At 30.8% G+C, this 16,065-nt stretch overlaps 1 protein-coding gene across 1 annotated transcript; it reads right to left on the bottom strand.

Moving 5' to 3' along the window:
- Nucleotides 6,088–10,020, bottom strand: LOC105161035 (NAC domain-containing protein 78-like; the record flags this gene model as incomplete). Its single annotated transcript, XM_011078596.2, is given in 4 exon segments — nucleotides 6,088–6,872; nucleotides 8,025–8,210; nucleotides 8,334–8,611; nucleotides 9,422–10,020. Coding segments are annotated over 4 exon segments (1,194 nt in total). The 3' UTR covers nucleotides 6,088–6,362.

The raw sequence follows: 16,065 nt of genomic DNA on the forward strand, positions 1-16,065 counted from the left end.
TAATGGAAAATTATATATATATGTGAATTTTATTAAATAATTCTGTTTATTTTATAGTAATTATAAATAAAACTATATCATAAACCTTGCATCAATTTAATCACTAATTTAAAAATATTTAATTATTTTTTTCAATTTCTTGCACTATTTTTTTCTACATCAAACACTTCATTGTATAATTTTAAATTTAATCTATTTTTATATTAATTTTGATCATTTATTAAGTTATTTTTTATTCTTTTTAATTTAATTAAATAAATATGATAAAATTTTAAATTATACATATGTATCGCTATATGTATAATTGTAATAGTATCGAATTTAATTTTCAGAACGTGTATTGAACAAAATACCCTTAAGATACTTATTTTTCTACATAAATAACATTATTTTTTATTGTATTAAAATTGAAATATTTTAATAATTTGGATAACTTATTATTATTATTTTATTTAATAAAATATAATAAAAAAATTAAATTATACGCATGAGTGTGCTCCAACATATTATTTAATTAGCTGAAGAGACCTAAGTGGGTAGCTGGGTAAGGTATTCGGGTCGGCGATTCGGATCCTTGTCTCATTCAATACCGCCAAGGAAGAGGATATAAACCGGCATTTTCGAGGAGCGATGATGTTTCCAGGACAAATTTTTAGTCGCCAGAAAAACAGCTGCATCAGTGTGTTGTGCCCATCGCTCCATACGTGGTGCACTGGTTGGGTTTCAGCAATCACGCCCACTAACGACGTCGTTTGTGGTGGCGCAAGCGCATCCGTCAACACTTGGAGCATTTTAGCATATGTGGTTTGTTAAACGCCAGGCAATAGGAAAGTACCACCACAAATTAGTTTATCTTGCGCGTGGAATGTTCTAGACCTTTTTTTTATTATTATTATTATTTTAAAAAAAGTTGTTGTTGACATGAAAACAATATTAATTCTATCCTGATTTTTCTTTCTTTCTTTCTTTCTTTCTTTCTTTCTTTCTGTCTTTTTTTTTTTTTTGGATAATTACATCGTTGTTTATTTAAGATAATTACACGTAACTTCCTTTCTGGCAAAATATATTTAGTGGTCGGGTAAATTGAAATGACCTCCTACGAGATTTTGGCATAATAACGAATAACCCCTTGTTGTTTGAAAAATCACCAATATTTTCCTAATTTTAGCGGTCGTCTAATAATTAGTTGAATCCGTTAGGTTTTCGTTCATTCTTTGTGGTGAACTGACCAAAATGTCCTTTTGGATTAAAAATTCTAATTTTTTTTTTAAAAAAATTCCAATTTTTTTATGAACTAAGTGGATAATTTTTTATAATTTTTAATTTTTTTTATCCACCCCGTTTGAATTTTCTATAAGTTTTAAATTTTGTTAAAAAAACAGTAAGAGCAAAATTGACAATTTCGTAACTCCATTCAAGGATTACATAATTTCATCAACCATCAGGGGGTATTTGTTTCTTTTCATAAAATAAGAAGGTATATGTAATTATAACAGATTTCAAAAATATCGTTTTAATTTACTCTTTAGTAGTGGTGACAAGTATATGTCTCTCTTAGCCAAAATTCAATAAATTTGCAGGTATCAACTGATGTGGTGGGAAATCTTTCTACACTCATGGGGACCCCTTTCGGTTCTTCTCTTCCTGGTGCTTTGGCTGGCGGGGCTAGTATCTCGGGACTTCCACTGTGTATCCTTTGCATCTGGAAACCCTAAAGTAATACCCCATGTAAAGTTTCAATACGTGGAACCCAAACTTACATATACCACCCATATCATTAGTAAAATAAATAAATAAATATTCATATTTATATTTAATTGACTTATTTCAAATCAAATAATTTTTTTTTGACTGAACTATCTTTAAAGTGTGAAGATATGTCCCATCACATGCATTAGTGTGTGAATATATATAAGAGTAATTTAGTCAGAAAAAAAAATTATTTGACATGTAATAAGTTAATTATTGTTGAATTTTCATTCAATTTTTTTGTTAATATCAGTGAATTTTGACAAATAGACATATCTATTTGTTAGACGAAAACAAGTATCAACAATAACAGAAGTAATTTCTCAAACCACAAGAAAAGTTTACATATAATTACACCAAATCTAATGGGAGAACCACGTAATTATCCCTGTTTTCTTTTTGTTTGGGGTAGGGGGGTATTTTTTTTTATATATTTTTATATAATTATGTCTTTATTATATGTATATAAAACCTTGAAAATATAATTATTCAAGGAATTATCCTAATAAGATTATAAATGGACAAAATATTAGTAGTTATTAGTTTTTTTTTTTAAAAAAAAAAAAGGTCTCCAATCTTCTTCCTGGGTTTATAAGTTCATTTTCTAAAACTTTTTTAAATATTTTATAAATTTCAAAAAATTTATAAAATATTTTAAAGAGTTTATGAAATCAGTTAGATAATTTTCAAAAATTAGAATAATAATACTTAATTTCTTTTTATTGGCACGCCTTGTAATAAATGTTCTTTTTTGTATTTTAATAAGTAACTTCGACAATAATATTTATTTGAATCATATTAACTAAGACACGTATACTCGTGTCGACTATATAAATTGAATAAATTACAGAATTAATTAAAATTCAGTTACTTTATAATTAATTTTAATTCAAAATGCTCAAACCTGAATTAGAATTTTCCAAAAACACACTAAAATACATCATTTTTTTTAAATTTATTTTTCTCATAAAAAATTAGATAAACGGGTTAGAAGTATTGAATTTTTAAACAGAAAATTGATTAGTTGATACTAACGATGAGGGCATATTCGATACATGTGCGATGAATAAATATTATTGATAATTTTTAAAAATTAAATGGGTATCATCATTAAAAATGATCTAAAATATATATATATATATATATATATATTTGAGTTTGTACATAGCAAAATCGTACTTTATGAAGATTTTCGACAATGTTTCTTTACTTCTTTCTGAAATAGTTTGAATTTTGAAAGAAATCCAACTTTTCTATGAAAGTTGAAGAGTGGGAAGTTAAATAATTTTCACTGCCCATTACCATACAATTGGTTTTATTGTTTAAAAAATTTGAAATATAATCTGAAAATCCCGTTATAAACACAACTCATAATTTTTGTCTAAAAAATAGGATTTGTTACGGCTACCTCCCATGAGGCTTAATATATTTACGGAAACTCCCTTATTTTGAAAAATTACAAATACCCCTTTCTATTGGAAAGAAATACGTACTTTTCAAACTGTGGACTGAAAACAACTGTAAGTTAATAGAATGAATTAATTAAATATCAGAATAACAAAAAAATATTTTTAAGTTATATTATTTACTATAAATTATTTTTTAAATTTAAATTAATGTTATATGTATTTCAATAAAGAATTTTGAAAAAAATAATATCGTTTTTCCTTAAATTATTTAAAAAGAATATTTTTTTTCTTTTTGGTTCTTCTCTCCCGCATCGGCGGCGGCAGCCATCACACGTCATTGCCCAATTTGGGCAAAGAAGATTGCACTTCTTCTCCGGGTTCGCCCCCTCCGCCCCCCGGCGAGGGGAGCCTGTCGGCATCGGGGATTAGTTCGCTCCCGTCGCCCGCTTTAGAAGGGAGCGACAGCATGGTCTCCTCCTACAAGGATGACTGCAAGGGAGACATCATCGTTGCCTCCGCTTTGTGCTGGGGGCAGCGTTACTGTCCATATTGATGCATATCAGAATCCAACAATATCACGATGGTCAAGAATTCTCAAAGAAATTCTAAGATCAAGGGAGGGCTAACCTACAAAACAAAAGTCAGTACTCCGATACTTAAGTTAGCAAATTGATTTATCAAAAATGAGTAGGGAAACACTTAAGAATAATGTAAGATACAGTGTAACAATTAGTGTGAAGTGATAAAATATTGAAATATCTTTGGAAATAATTGTGTGGAGTGCAAAAATGAGTAGGAAGCTTGTAGCCTTGCTGTTAGCCAAAAGCAAAAAGTGTGAGAGTGTAAATAAATCAAGTTACCTTTATGACTACATTGTGGCCTCTATTTATAGGCCACTTTAGAGTAGAATTCGGAAGTTAGTTGTTACAAGTAATACATCATCTGAAAGTCGTGTATGTTAACTAACTAATAAGAAAACAGATTGGGATTTGGATTTAATCTGGATTGAGATATGATAATTGGAGCGAATCTTGTCCAGTCAACCCAAAGTCTGGAGAGTTTGTTACTACTGCTAACAGGTTGGCCGCTGCAAATCAAGAGTGTTAGAGAAATTTCAATATGATGTATCCCTATATACTGGAAATATGTATCGCATGGAATTCCTATTATTTTTGCCCTACTAGGTTAGTGTAAGTGTAGAGATTATGAGCTTAGTACCTTGCTTATGAGCTAGTAGGATCAGACTACTAGATTGATAGTGGGGGTTCCCTTCCTTTATTCTAGGCTTTTAAAAGAAACGATCGAAGGGTATCAAAATGTATATATATATATATATATATACACTATGTGTTGTGTATATATAATATATTTTAAATTATTTAAACTTTGGATCTTCATTTTTTAATTCTATTTTTTTAATGGTATAATTAAATAATCTGTACAACACAAGCTGTAACAAACAACTCAATAAAAAAAATTATTTTTTAATAATTGAAGATCAATGACTATTATAAGGGTATGACATGCAACCCAATAAAAAAACTAACGCCGTTAAGAATAATTAACGGAAGAAGAGAGGATGCATTATTTTGAAAATATATGAAAATTTAAGCTGAACTTTTAAAATATAAAAAAAAATTATGCGATTTATTTTTATGTGAAATCTAAAAAAAAAAACACAATTGTAATTTATCCTAAAAAAATATTCAATTTACTGTTGACCTCCCATCACCACAATGAATTTTATTTTTAAAATAAATTAAACTATAATGTATAAATACCCTTACAAACAACTTATGATTTTTTAGATCTTATGGATGATTAATACATCCTAAAATTTAAAATTAAATGTTGAGTTTTGAGTTTGATTCATATGATCATTGCCAAAGCCCTACCTGTTAACATCATGCATTCTTAAATACCAAGGGTTTCATAATTATAAAATATAAATATTTAATATTAATAATTCATGTATTGATTATTAATTCTTAAAACTAATGATATAATTATAAATAGGGATAATTATGTTCTCGTCCCTTAAAGTTTGGTGTAGTTATGCATAAACTTCCTGAAGTTTGGAAAAATACATCTAACACTCCTAAGGTTCACCTCCGCCTGACGAATAAGTCCCCCTGTTTGTCAAAATTTACTAAATTTTTTTATATTAACAAAAAAATCAAAAAGATAATCAATATTTACCCCCAATTGACTTATTATTGATTTATAACAAATCATATAAGTCTTTTTATGACCAAATTACCCTCATACGTCTTCACGCGTTAATACATGTGGGGAGGTATATATTTTTACCGTTATAACGACAGAAAATACTGAGTGTTGATCTTTCTAACTCTGTTAGCACTTGACTTTATCGTTCATGGCAGATCGCTTGACTTGTCGAGAGATCCACCTAATTATTAAGATTGTTGTATTGTACTGTACTTTTTAATCAGTGAAATTTACATTTATCGAAAAAAAAAAAAAAAGATCGATTCATTTTGGGGGGAAAAAATAATAAATCAAAACTGTTTCACCATCGCTGCAAACCGAGCCGTTTTGGTTGGTCGGCTTTGAGTTGTACAACAGATCGATTCACTTTGACCATCAAACTCGCTAACACCCCCCACACCCCCCCCCCCCCCCCCCCCCCGCCAAAAAAAAAAAAAATTAAACAATCATCCAATCCAAAAATATAGCGAATTTTAATATTTAAAAACTACAATTAATTATAGAATTTTAAATCATTTTGAACCCTCTATTTCAAATTATTCTTCGCGTATTCGACTTCACATATACAGACCACGTGTATAAAATACAGGTCATCGTTACATTTGTTTGGAAGAACATTATATATACTCGACACATTACAATCCCGACAACTTAGTTGAAGCTAAGGTATAAATTCGGTTCTGGGAGCATGCACGATCGATATTCAGAACGTCAACTTTATTCAAGTGAGTCGATTCAAAGAGAAAAGAGTATCGTCAACAGATTCATTGTTCGGACTAAGACTAGACTACGGAGAGATTATATAGTAGCCGCAAACGGCTAACTCTCTCTACACGCCTAAGGGCCGACACTCATCTTCCTTGTTAAGAAGAGCATACAGAAATTGAAAACTGTGATGCAATGAAAGACAGAGCCGGCAACTAAAAAGGGACGATAATACGTACATGGATACGCAGGCGGGCGATCTCCACTTGCCTAGGCATGTCTTCTCAAATCCTCATTTTCTTTGGTCAAGATGTCGATGCGAGATTGAAGAATGTTGATCATTGCTTGGGCTCTCATCACCTCAATCTTCAATGTCTCCCGCTCCATGGAGACGTTCAGGATCTCATTCTCTAGATTGCTGATAAACTTCAGGTACCCGGGCGGTACGGATTTCTCCAGGTTGGAGGAATCGAACGCGTGCGTGTTGGCTGGGTGGGTTTCTTTCATCTCTAGGGGTTCTAATAAAGGAAATTCCAACAGTGCGGAGGAAAAATTTGTCGTCGTCATCTTTGTGGGAGGATCCTGGCTTGTCGTGGTGGAATCTTCGGATCCGTTTGCATGGCTGGAGTTGGGGTCATCGTACTTCGATCTTTTAGTTTGAGCTAAAGAGAGCGGCTCGGGGTCGTCTTCTGATCTCTCCCTCTTGCACATAAAGGGAAGACCCTGCGGCCCGATCGGGTTCTCAATCTGGGGCGGTGCCATGCTGAGAGGCGGAGTGTCCTGTCACAAATTTGAGGCCAATGCTATTAAACTTAAACGAAATAAGGAAAATGCAATATGAACCAGAAATACACTGCAGCAACATGAATTCACAGGTATCTGCATATCCACATAAGAGGGTTACTTGTCTTCCTATTTTCTTTCTTGTTTTCCTACTTCATTATTTTCCTGCAAGATCGAGCCAGCAACGGAAACGAGCCTTAAATGAACACAAATGTAGAGAATTCTTTCACTACAAGACATAGTAGATTTCGTGGCATATGATTATCAGATATTTGGTTGACCAAATAAATCTCAAATAACAGTACTATAACAACTGCAACATTGTCAAAACATAACACAGCCTAATAATCAGGAAATGCTCGTCAGCCCAGCCCTTCGGACTGCATTTCGGGTGAGAGTCGACAAAGTAACGGCCCAGTATAACTACTGAATTTCACTCCCACTGGACCATGGTCTGAGAGTTGATAAAGCAAGTTTCTCAAATTCAGTGGTCACACATCGTTTCAGTCCCAGACTTGCACTTCAATAAAGTTCCAATTTTTGGAAAAGATGAATGGTTTAAGACAGGAAATTAGTCTAGACAACTCGAATATATGAAGATGCATCTCAAAATGTCTTCCATGCATGAACAACAACCTCTCAGACATGCCAGCCCGCTTATTCGGGAAAGAAAAAAAGGGAGAGTCAAGTCTGTTCCACCTGGAATAAGACCCGGTTCATGTGTTCTTCATGCATTGAGGAAAGTTGTATGCATAAATGAGGGGTATAATTGCCCTGGATGAATTCTCTAGCAGAGTATAGACAGCAGCGATCTCTGAATGAACTCAGTTTTGCCGTTACATAAGAACTAATACAGACATCTTCAGTGTCGTATATTGACCTTTTACCAGCCCAAAGCAAAAGAAATTCAAAACAAGGCTCAGCACACATAGTTTTCAGCCTACAATGTGCATAAGTTCCTTTAATCCGTAATTACTTGCTCTTGGCAACAACTTGAGCTACAAAATGCTGCAACGTCGAAAATCTTTTATTAACTTCATTAACTACATTTTTGGAGAAGAAAATGGAAATGCATATACAAGCAAAAGCTGACGATACCTCTAAAGGAAATAAACTTAATAATTTAAAGAAAAAGGTCAGCTAAAAAACCTGATCAATATCAGTGCATTCGGCCCGTGCTTCATCACCATTGGGCACGTCATCATCAGCATCGCCTCCAGGAACCACGAGGCCAGTATCTTCATCCCATTCCTCTTCAACAAAAGGAGCATAGCGATCCCCATTGGGTGGACCTAGACCACTCTTCTGGAAGATTCTACAAAGCACAAATGCGTCCTTTTTCCACACAACACAGCAGAAAAGGATTTCTCTCAAGATTCATAACTTTTTCACAGAGAGATATACAAGAAAATAATAAAGCAAAGCACTGCACGGTGAATTGACCACAAAAGTCCACACCTGTGAAACTCCAGCGGTCTCCAATTCTGAGTCACAAAGCCTATACTCATGCATCACCCAATTTGTTCTCTTGCCATCGGGTGCTCGCCCGCTATGGAAAACAAGCGTTTTCTTCATTCCTATAGTTTGGTTCTTATGACGCACCGCTCTATCCTTCCCAGTGGCTTTCCAATATCCTTTTCCAGTGGCACGATTCAGCCGAGACCCATTGCCATACTTCCTATCCACAGGGCTGAAGAAGTACCATTCTAGATCTCTACTCTTCAGCGACGAGTAGTCTTTTTCAAGGCAAACAAGCACATCAGAAGACCAATAATTAGCAAACAGCCAATGCACAAGACATAGTGAGAAACAAAAACAAAAAGAAAACATAATATTTACAAGCGAACACCGATAAACCCAATGGCACGTGAAGGAATCACGCCAACAGACATAAATGCAAAATTAACACAACAAGATGTTCTGCTTAAATCTCTTATCACCCATTTTACACAAGCACCATTATCTTGTATAAACACACGCATCTACATCTATTTCCATCTGTTAGTTACTACGTTCTTTCCTAAGTTCTTCTATGAAACATAAACAGGATATAAAAATCTCATCTTGAACTATAATTCTTTCCTATTACCCATAAAAATGTCTATTTTCTTGCACTTCACTTCATAGCATTTTACTCCATAGATACTAAAATAGAAGTCCTCACTGCCTACCAGTCTCAAATGTAATGATATCAGCTATAAATTCACACACCTATATCAGCAAATCCAAATATTACAAATAGATAAGCAAGCTACACAGGAAAACAAACAATCAAAAGGGAAAAAGAAAATTACACAGCAGAACAACAGGGAAAATAAACAAGCTAAGCTCCAAACAATCAACATGAAAAGGCAAAAACCAAAAAATTAAAAAATAAAATAAAAATCTTAAAACTATACCTTTACAAATGAAAACCACATCTATCAACCAAAAGACTGAATCTTTTCATGCAACAAAAAAATATTTAAAAAAAGAAAGAAATAGAGAGACAGAGGAATCTGAGTCAAGTTCATTTAAGCATGTTAAAAGACTTTATCTTTACATACCAGCAAGCTCCCAAGGCTCAGATTTGTACACATCGATTTCAGTAACAGCTTGGAACCGGAAAGGCTTCCCACAAGCTTTCCTCCTCAAATAATACCTCACCAACTCCTCGTCCGTCGGATGAAACCTGAACCCGGGTGCCAGAGAGGTCGGCGGAGGTGCTCCCATCCCCACCGGCGGAGCCGCCGAGCCCACAGCCGCCACCACCACCTCCTGTCCCATTTCCACACCCAAATCAACAATTAAGACAAACCCACCAAGAAAAACCAAAACTCCACACGATTCTTGATGCTCCCACAAAACTCAACACATCAAAGAAAAAATCCCCGATGGAAAATAACCCAGGAAAAAAGTAACAAACAGGAGGTGGGTTAGAAGTAAAGATTAGAAGGCAAGAAAAGGCTTTATCAAGCAGCGAAACGAAATGAAAAATGGGATTTTATTGATGAGAGGAGTTGGGATTTGGCTTTTGCCCATGGGTTAAGAAATGAAATGGGGTAGGGGAAGGGAGTGTGGTGTGTGGTATGGATGCTTGCTTGACACGGAAATCGAAAATCAATGAAAAAGAAAGAAAAGAGAAGGGGGAGAGAGCAGTGTGTTAGGCTTAGCTGTTTCTCATTGTTTTCTTTTCCTGCTGGTAATCTTTGATGAGTTTTTGGGCTATAAATTACTCTTTTCTGCTTACTTTTGGAACAAGCCTCTAATCTGCCTACTCTCTCTCTCTCTCTCTCTCTCTCTCTCTCTCTCATTCTTGGATATTTGGCCATTTGCTTCCCCTCGAGGATAACGACTGCCAATTCTTATTTTCATTTTATTTTTGAATTGTTTTATTAATCAACACTTAGTATTTTGTTTTGTTTGCTTCATTTCTCTTTCTTCTTTTTTCTAATTGTGACAATATGTTGAAAATACACCACCACCTATTACAATTACGAAATTTTGGATTAGAACTCAAAATCTCTTAAATTAATTTTTTTTATTACAATAAGGGTGGAAATAATAAATTTTGAATTAAAATTTAATGCCTGCTTTATTTAAAAGAGATAATGTCAACTCAACTAAATATTAGTGACGACTTCATATTAGTGTTGGACTATTTATTGTATAGGTCTCGGAGTTCTCTTTGTCCTCTTTATTTTTTATAGGAAATTAGTGATTTATAATTATTTTTGGACATTTTGATAGATAATTTCCTTTTTATTTTTCATTTATTTGTTTGATTAAAATGGTAATCGAAATTGCCCTTCTTGATTTATTTCATTTTGGATGACGCGTGTGTGATATTTATTTTTTTCGATTTGTGGGTTTTTTTTCGATCTTGTATTATAGATTACATTTGATATTTTTAAAATTATTTTCAAACATCTATAAAATAATAAAAGTCATTTTGTGTTATTATTGTTTGTGAAATTAAATTTTGTGCAAACATTTGTTGGAAAGACATTGCTAATAAAATCCATCTCAAGTAGTTGTTGGGATGGGATGCCTTTATTTTGGGGAAATGATTTATTTGGCTACTATGGTGGATTGTGTTTTATTTAAGTTTTTACTTATTTAAAATAAAAACCCTTTTTATGTATATTTAAAATTTTTAAATGAGTCGAATTTTTTAATGAATCGGGCACAACATATTATTGATGATCACCGTCGGATTTAAGATAAGCATTTATCAACTTACTATTATAAATAAATCGAAAACAATATTTTTCATTTAAAGTTTTCACTTTTAAACTACTTACATTAAGCTGATTTACTATAAAAAGCTATAAGCAACTCCGTATCTATTTCTGCCGTTTCTTGATTAAATTATATATATTAAACTAATTTTTTAAACACTCCGACTCTAAATTTTTGCACTTTTATTTTCGAACTTCGATCCACTTTTACTGTTATTTAACTTATAACTTTTTATGCAACTTATTTTCACCCTAAAAATAAAAGTAGTTGAGAACACACCTCTAATAATGATAAGCACTTTGAAACCCCCTAAAAGTTATTGATAATATTAAGAAGAAAGGTTGTGATTGGTTGTTGTTTTTGTTGGCAGCAAGAAATCAAATTTGACCCTCTTCTCTTCTCATATTTTTCTTGAAACTATAAAAGTTATTTTGGTTAAGTAAGCAGCATTTCCTGACTTTACTTGCAAAACAAACAAAACTTTAGCATTTTCCATGTGAGAATATGCACATGACATAAATAGTGGTGCTTATCAGATTGCTTAAGCTATCTGCTACAGTTCTTTGGGAGGAAAATCACTTTTAGCTCATCTAAAAAAAAGGAAGAATATTTATATTTATACCCCTAATCTATAATTTATTTATACAAATTCATCTGTATCTTTTACGTACATAAAGAAACCGTTGACGACAGCCTGAAATCAGGGGTAGTTTGTGTGGTGATATAGACGTTTTTGTATGGTGTATGTGTAATTTATCAAAAAACAGGGGTGGTCTGTGTACATAATACTAACGTTTTTATGATTGTATGTGTAATTTTATAAAAGACATGGATAATTTATGTAAATTAATTAGAAATGAGGGAGTGCAGATGTAATTATCTTGGTAGAAAGAAAAAGAAAGGGGTAGTCCAAACAGGAGGTTGCAGTGTTGAGGGGCCAAAGTCACTTAAAAACTCCATGTGACTGCCTCTGCCAAACATGACTCAACTATAATAGTGAGGCATGCAGTCATTGCATTTTTCTCATGGGAATGATCCATTTCTTTTTCCTACTTTTACTTGTAACATGTTTTTGCTTCCCTCTCTTTTTTTATGAATTTCTTTTTTTTAGTTATTATTTAAAAAAAAAATAGGTAATTTTTTTAAAAATTTAGTCTAGTCGAACATCGACGGGCTTAATTTTTTTTTCTTTTTCTTCTAAAAAAATTTAAATAATTTCGACTTCAATCATCATTACGAGTCAAGACTGCCTAGAACCCCATACACAAGAATAAAAATGTTATTTTTTTAATTGATTAAAATCGTTAAAAAAAAACAAAAAAAGAGTATTTTGAAAAATTATAAAAATGAATTTATACTTCGTCGCGTTCTACGTGCACGTATAAAGAATACTTCATACTATACATTATAATTTTTTTATTAAAAAATATTTATTTAGAAGGATAATACGAGTCATTTATTGATTATGGTAAAAATAAATATTTGCCAATAATTTTTAGCTATGACTATAAATTTTACCCTCGTCTGAAAAAACAACAATTAATAATTATTGTACAAATGCACATAATTAATCAGTACTCGTCACAATTTATATTCTTAACCATAATTTTTTTTAAATTAATAAAAAAGGGGAGTGAATCAAAGTGTAAATTTCAAGTCCCTTTAGTTATGAGTGATGCCTCACAATTACAATAAAGTTCCCCAGCTTTTTATAAGGCAAGAAAACTAATAGCTAATTGTAATTTTTAATTATTATTATTAGAAAGGATGCCCAATTTCAAAAAGTTAAAGCATACTACTTTACTCCAAGAACTATATGTTTATTTTTTAGAACATTTTTTTTATACATAGTATTTTAACCAGTGAAATGCAAAATTAATTAAGTGTTATTATATTTATGAATAAAGAATTAGTATTAAGATTTAATTATTTATAATTTGAATACATTTATACACATATCGAGTATGTCATATAAAGTCAATTTTTTATTATTTCTTCTTTTGTTTATTTTAAAAATTCTTCTCAAACTCGACCCCAGATATTATTATAAGAATAAAGTGTCACAATTGAGTCATTTGCTCGATCCTTTTGGTATGCCTTGATGAAGAGAAATTCTAAGTCATAAATAATTGAAATAAAGAAAGAAAACTCAGCAATAACGGTACTTGTCTCACTTAATGTGAATTTGTCGTAATTGATATTTGTCTCACTTAATATAGACTTTTTTTGATGTGAGTTTATTGATAGAAGAGATGTGGTTTTCAATTTATTGATAGGCGTAAATTACAACTATTTTCATCGTTGTTTGAGAAAATAGTAATACCTCCTCAAATGGAAAAACAATTATGTAGTTCTTAGATGGTGAGGTAAAAATTACTGTTTTACTCGTACTTTTATTTAAAAAAATATAAATATTTGAAAAAATATAAGAAATTTGAGAGTGGATAAAGTAAATAATCCAATGAGAATATTAGTTCATAATTTTTTTAAAAAAATTTAAAAACTATATTAAATTCTAATTCATAATTCATTAAGCCATTTTGAACAATTTACTAAAAAAATTGGATGAAAACCTAACAGAATGAACTCGTTGTTAGAAGAACATTAAAATCAGGGAGTATTTGTAATTTGTCAAATAACGAGGATATATTTATAATTAAGAATAATTACACTTTCCTCCCTAAAATTTTTGATGTAATTACATGTAGACCCCCTGTAGTTTGAGAAATTACATCTAGCACCAATGAAATTTGTTTCTGTCTAATAAATAAGTCCATTAGTTAGTCAAAATTTATCTAATTTATTGATATTAACTTATGACTTATTGCAGGTCAAATAATTTTTTTCAACTAAACTACCCCTATAACGGTGAATATACACTTCCTCACATGAGTAATTTATAATTTATCAAATAATGAGGATATATTTATAATTATATCAAACTTTATATGAGGTGACTGTAATTTATACTTTATCGATATTGATGTAATCATATAAGGAATAAATGCAATTTACCTCCCTGTGAAAAAAAAATATTTTTTTAAAATATATGGGATAATTTCTTAATTTTTTTACATGGAGTTTTTTACACATTTTACATATTATAGGGAGTAAATTGTAATTTTTTCCAATTAAATAATCATTGCTTTTATTTTTTTTCAGAAAAAAAGAAAATTGAAAAGTAGTGAAGGGAGGTGAGATGTGAAAGGGACAGGTGCATGTGAGTCAACATGCAAGAAAAACAAATAAAAGGCGGAGTGTAGAGTGTAGAGAGTAATATATATATATATATATAGAGAGAGAGAGAGAGAGAGAGAGAAACATTATGAGTACAAGTAAAGGAATTCATTGCCCATCCGTTAAGAAACCTCTGCGTACCAAAACCATTTGTGCACCAGTTGCAATTAACATATGATGTCATCCCCACTTCCTTTTATGTGGATATATATAAAAGGGATAATTCCATGGTGTAATTATATATAAATTATTTATAATGTAAAAAATTATATTTAGTATTTTTAAAGTTTATTTTTATCTAATAAATAGGTCTATTCGTTAGTTAAAATTCACTAAATTTGTTATTATTGACGAAAAATCGAATAAAATATTCATGTTTTCCCCGATTAACGTATTACTAACTTATTACAGATTAAATAATTTTTTTTGGGCTAAACTACCCTTATAATGTTAGCATGTGAAGATGTACAAGGGTAATTTGATCATAAGAAGATTTATTTGACTGCAATAAATCAGTAATACGTTAGTCGGAGACAAATATATATTTTTATTTGGTATTTTTGTCAATATCGACAAATTTAGTGGATTTTGACTACCGAAGAGACTTATTACTAGACGAAAGCAAATCTCAGGGGTACTGGATTTATTTTTCAAATTACAGGGAGTCTACTTTTATTCGGTATTTTTTTAATTATGTCAGTTTTATATTTTGTCACTTAAAATTCTTTTGCATAGATTTACCATCTTAACTTTGCAAAATTTGCATTTTACCATATATAAACTTTTTGGTTCGGTAAAAACATAACATGTAGTGCATATGTAAAACTATCACATCATGTTGCCCTTAACTATCACATATACACTGCATGTGATGCTTTTTTTTCGATAGAAAAATTAACCTAAAAAATATTATATATGGCAAAGTGCAAATTTCATAAAATTAAAATAGTAAGTTGACATACAAAAAAATTTAGATAACGAAGTATAAAAATGGGGTTAAATACAATTCACCCCCTTTGTGTTAATGGAAAAGTGCAAAAAAGTCCCTGTGAAAAAATAAAATACAATTTACCCCCTTGTAATTTAAAAAATAATGCAATTTACCTCCCTTCTATATACGAAGACGGGTATAGTTTGAATGACAAAATATATTTCACTACTTTTATACTAATAAACGTGTTAGAATGAAAATATGTTCATGTTAGAAAATGTTTGATAATTTTTTATGTAATAATGAAAATTATGGTCCAAAGAAAGTTATATATTTACTTAAAAATAGTCATATATTAATTAAAGATAATGTCTTTTATTGGTAAAATGACTAAAATGGACATGATACTATTAGAATCAAATAAGTTGTTATTTCTTGATATATTTTGCTTTAAATTTTTTTAAATGCTTTTATAAATAGTACACATTAATTTAGTCCAAAATAAAAATTTAATAGATAATTTTTTTATACAATAAAAATAAATAATGAATTATTACCTTAACTTTTGAATAAAAATAATATATATACACACCCATGCTGGTCGAATATTAATTTAAATATATAGTTTATATTTTCTTTGTTAATGAAATGATTATTTCTAGTCGTATAATTTATAATGTTTTGTATTTATATAATATCAATGTCAATTTTATTTTTGTTTAGTTATAATAATTTATTATTAAATAGTTGAGTATTTTCTATTTTCTAAATGTTAGAAAATTAAATAATAAAAGAAGTTTT

Source organism: Sesamum indicum, linkage group LG4, assembly GCF_000512975.1.
Source record: "Sesamum indicum cultivar Zhongzhi No. 13 linkage group LG4, S_indicum_v1.0, whole genome shotgun sequence".
Classification (NCBI taxonomy): domain Eukaryota; kingdom Viridiplantae; phylum Streptophyta; class Magnoliopsida; order Lamiales; family Pedaliaceae; genus Sesamum; species Sesamum indicum.